This window comes from Haliotis rubra, unplaced genomic scaffold, assembly GCF_003918875.1.
Source record: "Haliotis rubra isolate DU_JTF1 unplaced genomic scaffold, ASM391887v1 Scf144, whole genome shotgun sequence".
NCBI classification, from domain to species: domain Eukaryota; kingdom Metazoa; phylum Mollusca; class Gastropoda; order Lepetellida; family Haliotidae; genus Haliotis; species Haliotis rubra.
Genome location: NW_025765381.1, coordinates 1,173,631 through 1,187,567, shown reverse-complemented (window position 1 = coordinate 1,187,567; position 13,937 = coordinate 1,173,631). Strand labels below are relative to the sequence as shown.

General features: G+C 43.7%; 1 protein-coding gene across 1 annotated transcript; it reads left to right on the top strand.

The window, feature by feature from the left end:
* Window positions 1-8,772: 8,772 nt before the first annotated feature.
* Window positions 8,773-11,322, top strand: LOC124269313 (trichohyalin-like). The gene is made up of 4 exons (XM_046704326.1): window positions 8,773-8,944; window positions 9,558-10,440; window positions 10,568-10,765; window positions 10,809-11,322. The coding sequence occupies exons 1-4, from the start codon at window positions 8,773-8,775 to the stop codon at window positions 11,320-11,322; spliced, it is 1,767 nt and encodes a 588-aa protein (XP_046560282.1).
* The last annotated feature ends 2,615 nt before the right edge of the window (window positions 11,323-13,937 follow it).

The window sequence follows — 13,937 nt, the reverse complement described above, 5'->3', positions numbered from 1 at the left end:
CTCCTGACATGGGTCTGCACCTGTGGGATGTCCTTGTAGTCGTTTGTCAGTCCTTTCTCAGCCACATTTCGCCACACAGCCTGAGTGAAGTGGAAGAAGCATCCACGCACTTCACAATCCTCATAGATTTCCTCCACTGCCCTGATGGCTGACACCTCAAAGTCTATCTGGATTTCACTAGGCGCAAGTTCACCCCTACTTTGTCCCAAACAACATCATTCAACAACGTGAATAGTCTGACATAGGTAGCCCACTTTGCTTCTGTGCCGGTAGAGGGAGGACTTTACACTAGAGAACGCTCGTACAGACGCTGGGTCAGCAACCTCGGACAACTCTTCATCGTACAGCTGCCGAATGGATGTGACGTCCTCCTGTACACGCTGACGCAGTCTGCTAAGGAGTCGAATCTCATCTTCAGATACCACTGGGACATGGTTGTGCGGTGTTGTTGATTTCATGAAGTCTCCAGTTGTAGAACAGCGGCCTTTGCATTCAGAATGTACACACTTCCAATGTGTTGTGGTCTGTCGTCTGACGTTGAGGCGATATCGGTACCCAGCAAAGAAAACTTGCTGTCCTGCTTGAGAAGTGATGAATTGAACGCGTTGAACATTTGCCATTGTGTGATGGATACAGTTGGTTCCCCTTCTAATTTATTAGAAGTTTCATTAACTGAGAAGATGAGATCTTCTCAACAATTTAGTCCTTACCATGTTTTTCGACATAATCTGACAAAGACAGACAAAGCCTGTAACAACATAGTTAAAACAAGCCTACCCAACTTGATCAAATAGGATTAAGTTTTTTGTTTTTTTTTGTTGTTTTTTTATTTATTTTTTTATTGGTTCCCAAGATTACAATATTGCAGATATACCAAGCCGTGATACGTACGGCTTAAAGTAATATGGCTACATGATGTACAGGTGAGATATTTTTGTATTAATATATTTATAACATGCATAATTCATTAAATACATAATGTACAGATGTACAGGTGAGATATTTTTGTATTAATATATTTATAAACATGCATAATTCATTAAATACATAATGTACAGAGAATGTCGGGTACAAGTCAATACAGTTCGAGTCATCTAAGTACTGGGGAGAGAAGGCTCCATTATTTATTTTATCATTTTTTGCTGATATATGTTTTTCCACAAAGAATATTTCTTTTAGAGTTTTTATATAGAAAGTTAGATTTGGAAGCATATTTTTAATACAGCATAAGTGAATATGTCTTTTTTGCAATAGTGATGATGTGATTTAGTAATCTATTTTCATGTTGAGTATCAAACCAAATCATGTTTTTTGATAATTTCAATGGGTGTGGATAATAATTGTTAAGCCAAATTTGTAGGTTTATCCAAAATGTTTGAGTCTCCTGACATTCCCAGTACACATGACACACACTCTCATTTACATCTTTGCAAAAACAACACAAACTGTTGTCAATTTTTTTCATTTTGACCAATTCCTTTTTTGTGTAAATAATACCTTGTAGAAATCTATATTGAAAGTCTATAAGCTTTGTATCTTGCAATCTCTTTCTATATACTGTAAATATATTTTTCCAATCAAAGTCAGTTTCAGGAAATAAAAGCTGCCATTTATTACAAATGTTTGGATATTTATCATTACAAATAAGTTTATCGTAAAAAGTTCTGCAGCCTTTGGATGCTTTTACTAAATGTATCTGGCATTGGTTAACATTCAAATTACTGACTGGAATAGAGAGACAGTGCTTTAAAGTATATTTCCAAGATTCAGGTAATATGTTCAGTAAATATCTGAAATCTAAAAAAGTGCCTTTGATATGATAATTTTCTTTTAAAGATTCTATTGATAGTAATCCATTCTCATCACATATATCCCTAATATTCATAATCCCTTTCTCTGCCCAATTCTGTATAAAATATGTAGAGTTTTTGAAGTTGTGATTGAACCATAGTGGTTGGGATAAAATTTGATTAATATTATTTGGATCAACATAATGTTGTTTGTGATATAGTTTCCATGCTTTTAGCACATCATGCCAAAAAGGATTTTCAATCTCAAGAAAACTTTCAGAATTAGCTCCAAAGTTGAATATGTCTTTGAAAGGTATATTGCACATAGGTATATTTAAATAGGATTAAGTTAATCCTGCTTTGGAGGTTACAATATAAGCCTACTAACTGCTTCCAAAAACAAAAAACCCCAATATCATTGTACTTGTCTTATAGTCTTTATTGGATGAGAAGACTCAAAACATACCATACACAGAAGTAGATGCACAGATATGTACTAATATAATCCCCCTAATTATCCCTTACTCCAAACGAAGCACCCCTTCTTTTTTGATACTCGGGCTGTTCCATTATTCTACAGGGCAAACACATCTTTTCCCACGCTGCCTACAATGTTTTTGTTGGCAGTTTGGGATGTAGGCAGTTTAAAACTGTAGGCAGTATGGGACCTAACCCGTGGTGCTGCTGCTGCTGCATGGGAAAGGCCGTAAAGCCTCATTACCTCAGTCATTCACGTTATGGCTCCTGAACTTGTAATGGTCTTATTCTCCACCGCAGCACCTGTATTTATGATCACCAGGAATCAGAAGGCCCCAGGGAGTGTTCTAACACGAGGGAGGAATATGACGGAGAAGCGCATCAACACACTGTACAGTGTGAACACACCTTGTTATGGATGAACACTAGATTCAATGTGTTACCCCACCGACGCCAAGGTTATCAGTTGAAACGTGTTACAATGAAAATGTATTAGACACAATGAAGGCAATGTAGGTAGGGACAAACGAAGGACGAGAGAGAGAGAGAGTTGAGAGAGAGAGAGAGAGAGAGAGAGAGAGAGAGAGAGAGAGAGAGAGAGAGAGAGAGAGAGAGAGAGAGAGAGAGAGAGAGAGAGAGAGAGAGAGAGAGAGAGAGAGAGAGAGAGAGACTTTTCCATTAAAACACCCCATAACACTACACGTGTCACTTGTATGGTACGAACGTGTCAATAAGTAGGTTGAAGGCGAGGTTGAGGGTGATGGGGCGACAATGGATGTACCTGTAGAGCTCTCACACACCCAATCGCACATGCACACACACAGAGAAACAGATAATGCTACATTAAACATCTTCATTACAACACGCCGTAACAATGTCACTAGCAACGATGTTATTAAATCCACACGTAAACGTGACCTAACAACAGACATGTTAGCAACGAAACACACTTCATGTGTATCTGTTGTAAGAAGCTGGTTTCGTTAACCTGCATGAACACTGAACTAAATGTTTTTGACACTTTATACTTTTTTTTGTTTCTGTTGATGTGGTGACTGATATTTGGATCCCATTCCTGTGTTTTCTGCCTTGATATTAATCATGACAAGTAATAATGTTATGTCAGTCGACCTATATCATTAAAACACACATTTGATTTTTTGGAAGCCGTAAATTAAATCAAACTCATTTTGCCACTGTTATGACTTAAACGCCCACTTATCGAAATATACTACCCATCAAAAGTTTAGACTCACTTAAAGCACTCACTCTATGTTAAGTATACATATGTGGTTACGTCGAAAATGAATTTGTCCACTAACTCGGGGGACCCAACTGCAAACCTTATGCAGATGAATTGCACGAGAATCATACACCAAATTGCTGAAAAGCACGTGCAAATATTGCGCATGTGAACAGCTGCGTTTTGGTGTGAAGTTTTGTTAAGAATTCACCAATTTTCACTGAGTTTCATCATGTATTGACCTCATGAAAATAATCTTTTTCAACGTTACGAATTTGTTTTGCAATACATCAGTTCATGTGTAAACTGTACCCTTAAACTGTATAGAATATTTTGCAAAATCAGTTGACTGAAGAAAGTAGCTCTGTTTACACTAGTGAGTCTAACTTTTGATGGGGAGTATATGTTATCTGAAGTTATCTGCAGTGTCAGCAACGAGAAAACGTTCAGTGACCTCTGAAACTATACTCGTGTAGGTTGATCGACGATCGATGATTTCCGCCTCTGTAAATAATAATTCTGGAAAGGTGCGCGTGCTTTCATCTCCAGTATTGTGACATGAATGATGATGATGATGATGATGATGACCACAGGCTGACCTATGTTGTGGTCGTATAATGGGTACACGTTGTGTCAGTTTCAGAACATCAATAGTACCTATGACTAGTCCACAATATTAGTCACTGAGCACTGAACCCAAGCAGAGCGAAGTCCCAAAGGGGAGGTTAACATTTTCGTGCTATTTTCAGTATCATTGGGTTTTCTGCCACTGGTGACGTGCAGAGTCCACTGTGACATATATGTCATGTGTTCCTTTAGGTCTCCCTGCCTTTGGGAATCGCTCAATGGGGCACACTGGTCTCTAATAGCAGCATACACGGCGACCCAGAGTAGCAACAGAGGCCACATGGCGCCGAGGTACAATGGCTCTGACACTGAGGCGACTAACGGGATCGGGTGGTCAGGCTCGCTGGCTTGGTTGACACATGTCATCGGTTCCCAATTACGCAGATCGATGCTCATGCTGTTGATCAATGGATTGTCTAGTTCAGACTCGATTATTTACAGACCGCCGCCATATAGCTGGAAGATTGCTGAGTGCGGCGTAAAACTAAACTCACTTACTCTTTCTTGTCACGTGCTAGCGTGTTGATTAGAGCATTTGTGTACACTGCGCATTTCGTTGTAGAGTTGCGTCCCTTAGAATCTCACTGATTATGACCCTTCGTTTTATCACCACCGTGCCGCGTCACTGGGCGTTCCTCCAATAATAACCATGTAAGCCATGGAAATATATGATCATAAGATTGTATCATTAATTTAAAAATCATAATAATGAGTCTCATTTCTATAACTGAAAATACTAGAAACGAGGAAAGTGTGGTTTTGTTTTTGCATTACCTTTAACAGAAATATCATTTTTGTGTGCTGAGTATTATCAAGGTATTGTGTTTGTGAACAGACGAAAGGAACACTGAATATAGGCTGTGGGGACATACCATTTCTTCAGCAATATTCCAGCAATATCACAGCGGGGGAAATGATGTGGGGTGAGGTGACAAGCGAACGCTTAACCACTAGGGCTAATCGTCCATTGGGCGGAAGTGCATGTTTGATGGCGAGAAATATTTCGACAGTGCTTTGTTCATATGACGACATATGACGACGTGCATGCGTGTGTATATGTATGTGCGGCTGTTTGTACTAGCCCAGACTTAAGCTGGTTTTATAGTACTAGCCCACTGAGATACCATGCCGCAGTGAAGCATGAATACCCCTCTCAGACACATTATACTGACTCCGAGCCGACCAGTCCTTGTTGTACCCATTATTGCCGAGCGCCTGACAGGGACCAACAAGTACCATATTTTAACGTCTTTTGGATCGGGGATCAAACCCGCGACCTTCCGCTCTCCGGGCGGACGCTCTAACCACTACACCACGGAGGCGGTCCCATTTCTTAAGGTATAAAAGCAGTAACTTTATAAAGCATTTCCTTCTTTTTAAAGTTCAAGAAGGAAGTCCAAAGAAAACAGTTGGAAAAAATACGTGGATATGTGTCGATGATCACGTAGGTACAACGTACGCTGGCCAACTTTTCTCTGGTACGGAGTTCCGAGGTGGCACCTATACACGATGTCTCTCCACTGACATCATAGTCGTTAGTGATACGTAAACCAATGGCGGCGCTGCGAACAGATCCAGCCAGTGATAGCTGTTAGTGAGTGAGTGGGTTGGGTTTAACTCTGCTTTTAGCAACATTTCAGCAATATCCGGGGGACACCAGAAATGGGCTTCACTCATTGTACCCATGTGGGGAATCTAACCCAGGTGTTCGGCGTAATGAGCGAACGCTTTTACCACTACTCTTCCCCACCGGCCCTAGTGATGGCTGTGGTCTCGTCTCGTCAGACCACGGGATTTCAGATTCAGAAGTTGTATCTACATACATTCGCAAGAGTGATACGGAATACTAACGGATGACTTAGATGATTTCAGGTGGACAGTTTCACCACAAGTGAAACACATTATATTCTAAATCTGATCTGGTAGTTCGTGGTTTTCTAAGTTAACTGCACAGCTACAAAATGATGAAAACAGTCGTGGTTGCGGTTGATATGAGTCATGATGTGGTCTGTACTACCACCGCCTCCGTGGTGTAGTGGTTAGAGCGTCCGCCCGGAGAGCGGAAAGTCGCGCGATCCCCGAAGCCGATACCTAAAGACGTTAAAATATGGTACTTGTTGGTCCCTGCCTGGCGTCCAGCATTAATGGGTACAACAAGGACTGGTCGGCTCGGAGTCAGTATAATGTGTCTGAGTGGGGTATTCATGCTTCAGTGCGGCATGGTATCTCAGTGGGCTAGTACTATAAAACCAGCTTAAGTCTGGGCTAGTACAAGCAGCCGCACATACATATACACACGCATGCACGTCGTCATATGAGCGAAATATTCTCAAGCACGACGTTACCCCCAATTTCACCTCACCTCACGAACAAAGCACTGTCGAATGGCCAGTTTTTGTTTCTTTCATTTCAGTCGCCATCAAACATGCATGTATACTTCCTTTGCCCAATGGACGATGGGGTAGCCTAGTGGTTAAGCGTTCGCTTGTCACGCTGAAGACCCGGGTTCGATTCCCCACATGGTTAAAATGTGTGAAGCCCATTTCTGGTGTCCCCCCGCTGTGATATTGCTGGAATATTGCTAAAAGCGGCGTAAAACTAAACTCACTCCCTCTTGAAGACATACAATTCAGAACCAAAGACTAGGGTTCTGGTCCTGTCGTAGGTTTCAGCCCCTCTCATCCAGGTTACTCCTTTGCCTGACTCTAGGACAATGGGATGTACATTACAAATGAGGCATATTCTTTCAGTTATATTCCTATGTTTCTACTCGTAACTAGTTTTTAAATATATGAGTGCGAACTCACAGAGGCGAGGGAAGACGTGGGTCTCCAAGTGCAAAAGTGTTTCCTTTCTCTCTACGTGATCGCTACATGGCTGAAATAATGCGACGTTAAATTATTCTAATTCAATCTCTACGTGAACTTGCTGGGTTGCTTAACACCAAGGATTACTGTTACATTTCGGGATTTAGAAGACTGGGAGTTTATCATCAGATAATACATGGTAAATGTTTACTTTCTAGTCGTAACTAGATTAAGTAGACAGGGTTATAATGCCCTCGAAGATATGTGCTGATTATCGGGCTGTTGACATGTTTCTGTCCTGTTCACTAGATAGCTCAGGTCTGAGCCCCATGTTCACACATTTGAAAAATATTTCATCTTAAGAGGGAGGGAGAAAAACAAGAGGAGGGAGAGTAGAGGAAAGGGGGAATACAAGTGAGAGAGTGGGAAGAGAATCAAAGAGGAGAGATAGAGAAAAGGGAATGCACATGAGTGAGAAAGGGAAGAGAATAAAAGAGATTTAGAGAAGGGGAATGCACATGAGTGAGAGAAGGAAGAGACTCAAAGAGGAGATAAAGAAAAGGGCATATGAGTGAGAGGGGAGAGAATCAAAGAGGGTAGAGAGAAGGGAAATGTATATGAGTGAGTAGGGAGAGACTCAAAGAGGAGATAGAGAGAAGGGGAATGTATATGAGTGAGAGAGGGGAGAATCAAAGAGGAGATAGAGAGACGGGGAATGTATATGAGTGAGGTGAGGTGAGGTGAAATTGGGTTTAACGTCGTGCTTGACAATATTTCGCTCACATGGCGACGTCCATGCGTGTGTATGTGTATGTGCGGCTGCTTGTACTAGCCCAGACTTAAGCTGGTTTTATAGTGCTAGCCCACTGAGATACCACGCCGCACTGAAGCATGAATACCCCACTAAGACATATTATACTGACTCAGAGCCGACCAGTCCTTGTTGTACCCATAAATGCCGAGGGCCAGGCAGGGACCAACAAGTACCATATTTTAACGTCTTTTGGTATTACGCAGTGGGGGATCGAACCCGCGACCTTCCGCTCTCCGGGCGGACGCTCTAACCACTACACCACGGAAACGGTCGTGTATATGAGTAAGAGGGAAGAGACTCAAAGAAGAGATAAAGAGAAGGGGAATGCATATGAGTGAGAGAGGGTAGAGAACCAAAGAGGAGATAAAGAGAAGGGGAATGCATATGAGTGTGAGAGAGGAGAGACTCAAAGAGGAGACAGAGAGAAGGGGAATGCATATGAGTGAGAGAGGGAAGAGACTCAAAGAGATAGAGAGAAGGGGAATGCACATGAGTGAGAGAGGGAAGAGAACCAAGGAGGAGATAGAGAGAAGGGGAATGCACATGAGTGAGAGAGGGTAGAGAACCAAAGAGGAGATAAAGAGAAGGGGAATGCATATGAGTGTGAGAGGGTCAAGAATCAAAGAGGAGATAGAGAGAACGGGACGTATATGGGTGAGAGAGAGAAGAGACTCAAAGAGGATAGAGAGAAGGGGAATGCATGACTGAGAGAGGGGAGAGAACCAAAGAGGATAGAGAGAAGGGGAATGTATATGTGTGAGAGAGAGAAGAGACTCAAAGGAGATAGAGAGAAGGGGAATGTATATGAGTGAGAGAGGGAGAGACTCAAAGAGGATAGAGAGAAGGGGAATGTATATGAGTGAGAGAGGGAAGATACTCAAAGAGGAGATAGAGAGAAGGGGAATGTATATGAGTGAGAGAGGGAAGAGACTCAAAGAGGAGATAGAGAGAAGGGGAATGCACATGAGTCGAGAGAGAGGGTAGAGAACCAAAGAGGAGATAAAGAGAAGGGGAATGCATAAGAGTGTGAGAGGGGAGAGACTCAAAGAGGAGACAGAGAGAAGGGGAATGCACATGAGTGAGAGAGGGAAGAGGTTCAAAGAGGAGATAAAGAGAAGGGGAATGCATATGAGTGTGAGAGGGAAGAGACTCAAAGAGGAGATAGAGAGAAGGGGAATGCACATGAGTGAGAGAGGGTAGAGAACCAAAGAGGAGATAAAGAGAAGGGGGATGCATATGAGTGTGTGAGGGAAGAGACTCAAAGAGGAGATAGAGAGAAGGGGACTGTATATGGGTGAGAGAGAGAAGAGACTCAAAGAGGATAGAGAGAAGGGGAATGTATATGTGTGAGAGAGGGTAGAGAACCGAAGAGGAGACATAGAGAGAAGGGGAAATGGCATATGAGTGAGAGAGGGTAGAGAACCGAAGAGGAGATAGAGAGAAGGGGAATGGCACATGAGTGTGAGAGGGAAGAGACATCCAAAGAGGAGACGCCCAAAGAGAGAAGGGGGAATGCATGGAGTGAGAGGCAAGAGACCCAAAGAGGAGGTAGAGAGAAAGTGGATGCATATGAGTGAGAGAGAGGGAGAGGAACAAAAGAGGATAGAGAGAGAAGGGGAATACATAAGAGTGAGAGAGACAGGAGAGGAACAGAGACAAAGAGGAGAGAGAAGGGGAAGGGATATGGGTGAGAGAGAAGCGAGAATCAAAGGAGATAGAGGAAGGGACCCAATGCACATGGGTGAGAGAGGGTACAGAACAAAAAGAGGATAGAGAGAAGGGGAATGTACATGTGTGAGAGAGAGAAGAGGACCCAAAGGAGATAGAGGGAAGGGGAAGCATAAGAGGAGTGTGGAGAGGAAGAGACTCAAAGAGGATAGAGAGAAGGGAACAGTATATGGAGGAGAGAGGGAAGAGGCTCAAAGAGGAGACAGAGAGAAGGAACGGACAAGGAGATGAGACCCAAAGAGAGAGGAACGCAGAACCAAAGAGAGAGATAAAGAGAAGGAGTGGAAAGACCCAAAGAGTGAGAGAGGGAAGAGACCAAAGAGACAGGAAGAGAAGAAGGACACAAAGAGGACCCAGAGAAGAGACCCAAAGAGTGACAGGAGAGAGAAGGGAACGGAGAGAGGGGAAGAGACCCAAAGAGGGAGGAGAGAGAAGGGAACAGAGAAGGAGTGAGAGGAAGAGACCCAAAGGAGATGGAAGAGAAGGAATGGAAGAGGAAAGAACCCAAAGAGGAGAGAGAGAAGGAACGAGAGGAATGAGACCCAAAGAGAGAATGAGCAGGGAGTGGAGAGAGAGAAGAGGACCCAAAGAGGACAGAGAGAAGGGAACGGATAGGAGTGAGGACCCCAGAGGAAAGAGAGACATGGAACGCAGGAGAGGAAAGAGAGAGAGAATGGAACGGAGTGAGAGAGAGAGACCCAAAAAAGAGGACAGAGAGAATGGGAACGAGAAAGTGAGACAAGACGGAGAGAGAAGAGAACCCAAAGAGGAGACAGAGAGAAGGAACGGGAACGAGAGGAAGAGGACCCAAAGAGACAGGAGAGAAGGAACGGACATGAGATGGAGAGACCCAAAGAGACAGGAGAGAAGGAACGTGAGGAAGAAGACCCAAGAGAGACAGAGGAAGGCACACAAGTGGAGAGACAGAAGGAAAGAGAGAAGGAACGAACATGAGTGAGAGAGAGAGACCAAAGAGAGAGAGAATGGAAACATGAGAGAGGAAGAGGACCCAAAGAGGAATGGAGAGAAGGGAACCCACAGAGGAGTGAGAGGAAGAGACCCAAAGAGGACATGGAAGAAGGGAACGACAGAGAAGAGACCCAAAGAGACAGAGAAGGAAAGTGAGAGAGAGAAGAGACCCAAAGGAGGACAGGAGTGGAAGAGACCCAAAGAGAGTGGACGAGGAAGAGAGAATGGAACGCAGGAGTGGAGAGAGGGAAGGAACTGAAAGACAGAGAGAAGGTGAGGACCCCAAAGAGGAGATGAGGGAACGCACAGAGTGTGAGAGGAAGACATGGAACGGAGAAAGAGACACAGAGAAGGAGAAGACCCAAAGAGGAAGAGACCAAAGAAGAGACAAAGAGAAGGAACGAGTGGAGGAATGGACCCAAAGAGGACAGAGAGACCAGAGAAGAGGACCAAAGACAGGAAGACATGGAGGACGAGAGGACAGACATGGAACGCACAGAGGAGAAAGGGAAGACAGAGAAAGGAACGCAGAGAGAGGAAGAGACCAAAAGAAGAGGAAGGAAGGGACGGAGAGAACCAAAGAGTGAGGAGAGAGGGGAATGCACAAGGAGTGAGGAGAAGAGACCCAAAGAGGAGGACCCAAGAGAGAGAGAGGACCCAAAGATGGAAGAGAAGGAACGGAAGAGGGAAGGACAAAGAGAGGAGAAGCACATGGAAGACAGGAAGGAGAGAGAAGAGGAACCAAAGAGGAAGAGAAGGAACGGAGTGACAGAGAGAAGGAAGAAGACCCATGGAGACGGAGTGAGACAGAGACCCAAAGAGGAGAGAGAAGGAAACGGAGTGGAGGAGAGACCAAAGAGGACATGAGAGAAGTGAGAGAGAAGGTGAGGAAGAGAGGAAGAGATGCCCAAGGAGTGGACAGGAGAGAGAAGAGGAGAGGAGGAGGGAGAGGGAAGGAGACACAAGGAGACCCAAAGAGAAGGACAACAAGTGGAAGAGACCCAAAGAGACAGAGAGAAGGGAATGCACATGAGTGAGAGAGGAAGAGACCCAAAGAGGAGAGGGAAGAGAGAGGGGAGAGAAGGAAGAGGAGAGGAGAGAAGGAAAGAGAGGAGACAGAGAGAAGGAATGTACACAGGAGTGGAGAGAGGAAGAGGACCAAAGAGGAGGAAACGAGAGAGAAGAGAACCAAAAAGAGACATGGAGGAAGAGACCCAAAAGAGACAGGAGAGAAGGGACGAAGGTGAGAGAGGAAGAGACCCAAAGAGGACAGAGAGAAGGGAACGCATATGAGTGGAGAACAAGAGACAGAGACACAAGAAGAGAAGGGAGTGAGGAAACGAGAGGAAGAGAAAGAGAGAGAATGGACGAGAAGGAAGAGGACCAAAGAGTGAGAGAAGGGAAGAGACCCAAAGAGATAGAGAGAAGTGGAACGTATATTGAGTGGAGAAGGACAGAAGAGACACCAGTGGAGGAAAGGAGAGAAGAGGGAATGACAGAGAGAGAGGAAGAAGAGCACAAAGAGGGAGATAGAGAGAAGGTGAGGATGAGTGAGAGGACAAATCAAAGAGGAGAGAGAAGGGAATGCACATGGAGGGAGAGGGGAGAATCAAAAGAAGGAGATAGAGAAAGGGGATGTATATGGTGTGGGAGAGAAGAGACCAAAGAGGATAGAGAGAAGGGGAATGCATGAGTGACAGGGAGAGAACCAAAGAGGATAGAGAAAAGGAATGTATATGTGAGAGAGAGGAAGAGACTCAAAGAGATAGAGAGAAGGGGAATGTATATGAGTGAGAGAGGGAAGATAACAAAGAGAGGAGAAGAGATTAGGGAAATATGGAGAGAGAGGAAGAGAACCAAAGTCCAGGAGCGGGGGTTGGAATGCGTGTGTGAGATAGGGAAGAGAGTCAAAGAGGGAAATGGGAGATCAATGCATGTGAGAGAGAGGGAGACGATGGGAATGCATGTGAGAGAGAGAAAGTGAAGAGCATCAAAGTGGGGAATGGGGATGTATGTGAGAGAGAGGGAGACGATGGGAATGCATGTGAGAGAGAAAGCGAAGAGCATCAAAGTGGGGAATGGGGATAAATGTGAAAGAGAGGTAGAGAATGGGAAGGCATATGAGAGAGATGGAAGAGAATCATAGCGTGAGAGGAATATGTGTTAACACCTGATAAATACAGCATGTAGATGTCTTAATACATAAAGGCAATTCCGCAGTGCTCAAACACGTTTCTACACTCTCCTAAATAATAAAAACACGGTTATCAAATCGTCTGTCTATATACAGCTCACGTGTCTCGTCGAGACATTGTATACATATCAATTAGTTTATATCAACTCACTCAGAATATATTTACCAACACCTGGCGTGGTTGTTATCCTGCATCATACGCCGGGACAGCACATCCTCAAATAACATCTGTTATTCACCATGGCAGGTTGAACATGCTGGTTTATATTTAAGTAAGGTTTGACTCTGTTTTCAGATATCTACATCGACTATATTGCATAGAAAATGTATATGTGTAAGCTGGCAAATCGAGGTCGATAATAGAAGCATTATGGTAATTTGGAACGGAGAACGACCTTCTTAACAGTGCCTTAGCACCAATTGGAGGCGAACTCTAGTGGCAGGTAATCGTAGGAAAGCGAATGGCGGGCCCATTGAAGTTGTTTGTTGTTTTGCTGGAGTATATCTAATGGATAATCGTTTAACGGCGGTATGAAAACGTACCTGAGCTAAGCTGACAGGATTACTGAACTTCGTTCGCCTTTCGACAGTCGAAGCCCTGAGATCATACAAGGCCCAGGGCCCCGTTTCACAAAGCTATCGTAGCGCGACTGTCCTAAGTCTATGTTACAGTATAGGAGGTAGGACAGTCGTAGAGCTACGATAACAACAACTACATCGTGTTCATTCAGCTGTAGTCTGGGTCAACAGGAAGAATCAGCGTATCTGAGTGAGTGAGTGAGTGAGTGATTGATTTTAGTTTTACACCGCCTTTAGCAATATTACAGTAATATCACCTCGGGGGGACACCAGAAATGGGCTTCACACATTGTACCCATGTGGGGAATCGAACCCGGGTCTTCGGCGTGACGAGCGAACGCTTTAACCATAAGGAAAGCGTATCTGAGTCTGATGAAGGTGAAATCTGTGTCTGCGGGACTGACAGTAGCACTTGCATCAACTCAATCGAAATAACAAACAACCTACATACAAAACAAACTATATTGTACCTGAGATACATAATTACAACACGAATATTGATTGTTTGTTCACAGGAACCTATGCCTACCATTTTATATACATTTTATGATATCATACATATGATCATATTGATAAATAAATTTGTTTGCGGATCCGTACAAAATCATTTCAGTTTACTGCACACGTCGACGGAAGAAATCGTTTTGATGATAGAATATCAAAATATTTGGATTCCGATGAAAAGCTGAAATGAACCGCTTTTGGTAAT

Coding starts and splice junctions, on each gene's coding strand:
- LOC124269313 (XM_046704326.1), top strand. CDS start 8,773: ATGCATAAGAGTGTGAGAGGGGAGAGACTCAAAGAGGAGACAGAGAGA. Junction 8,945..9,557: donor GAGAAGGGGAATGCACATGA/GTGAGAGAGGGT, acceptor TACATGTGTGAG/AGAGAGAAGAGGACCCAAAG. Junction 10,441..10,567: donor GAGAGAAGGAACGAACATGA/GTGAGAGAGAGA, acceptor ACATGGAAGAAG/GGAACGACAGAGAAGAGACC.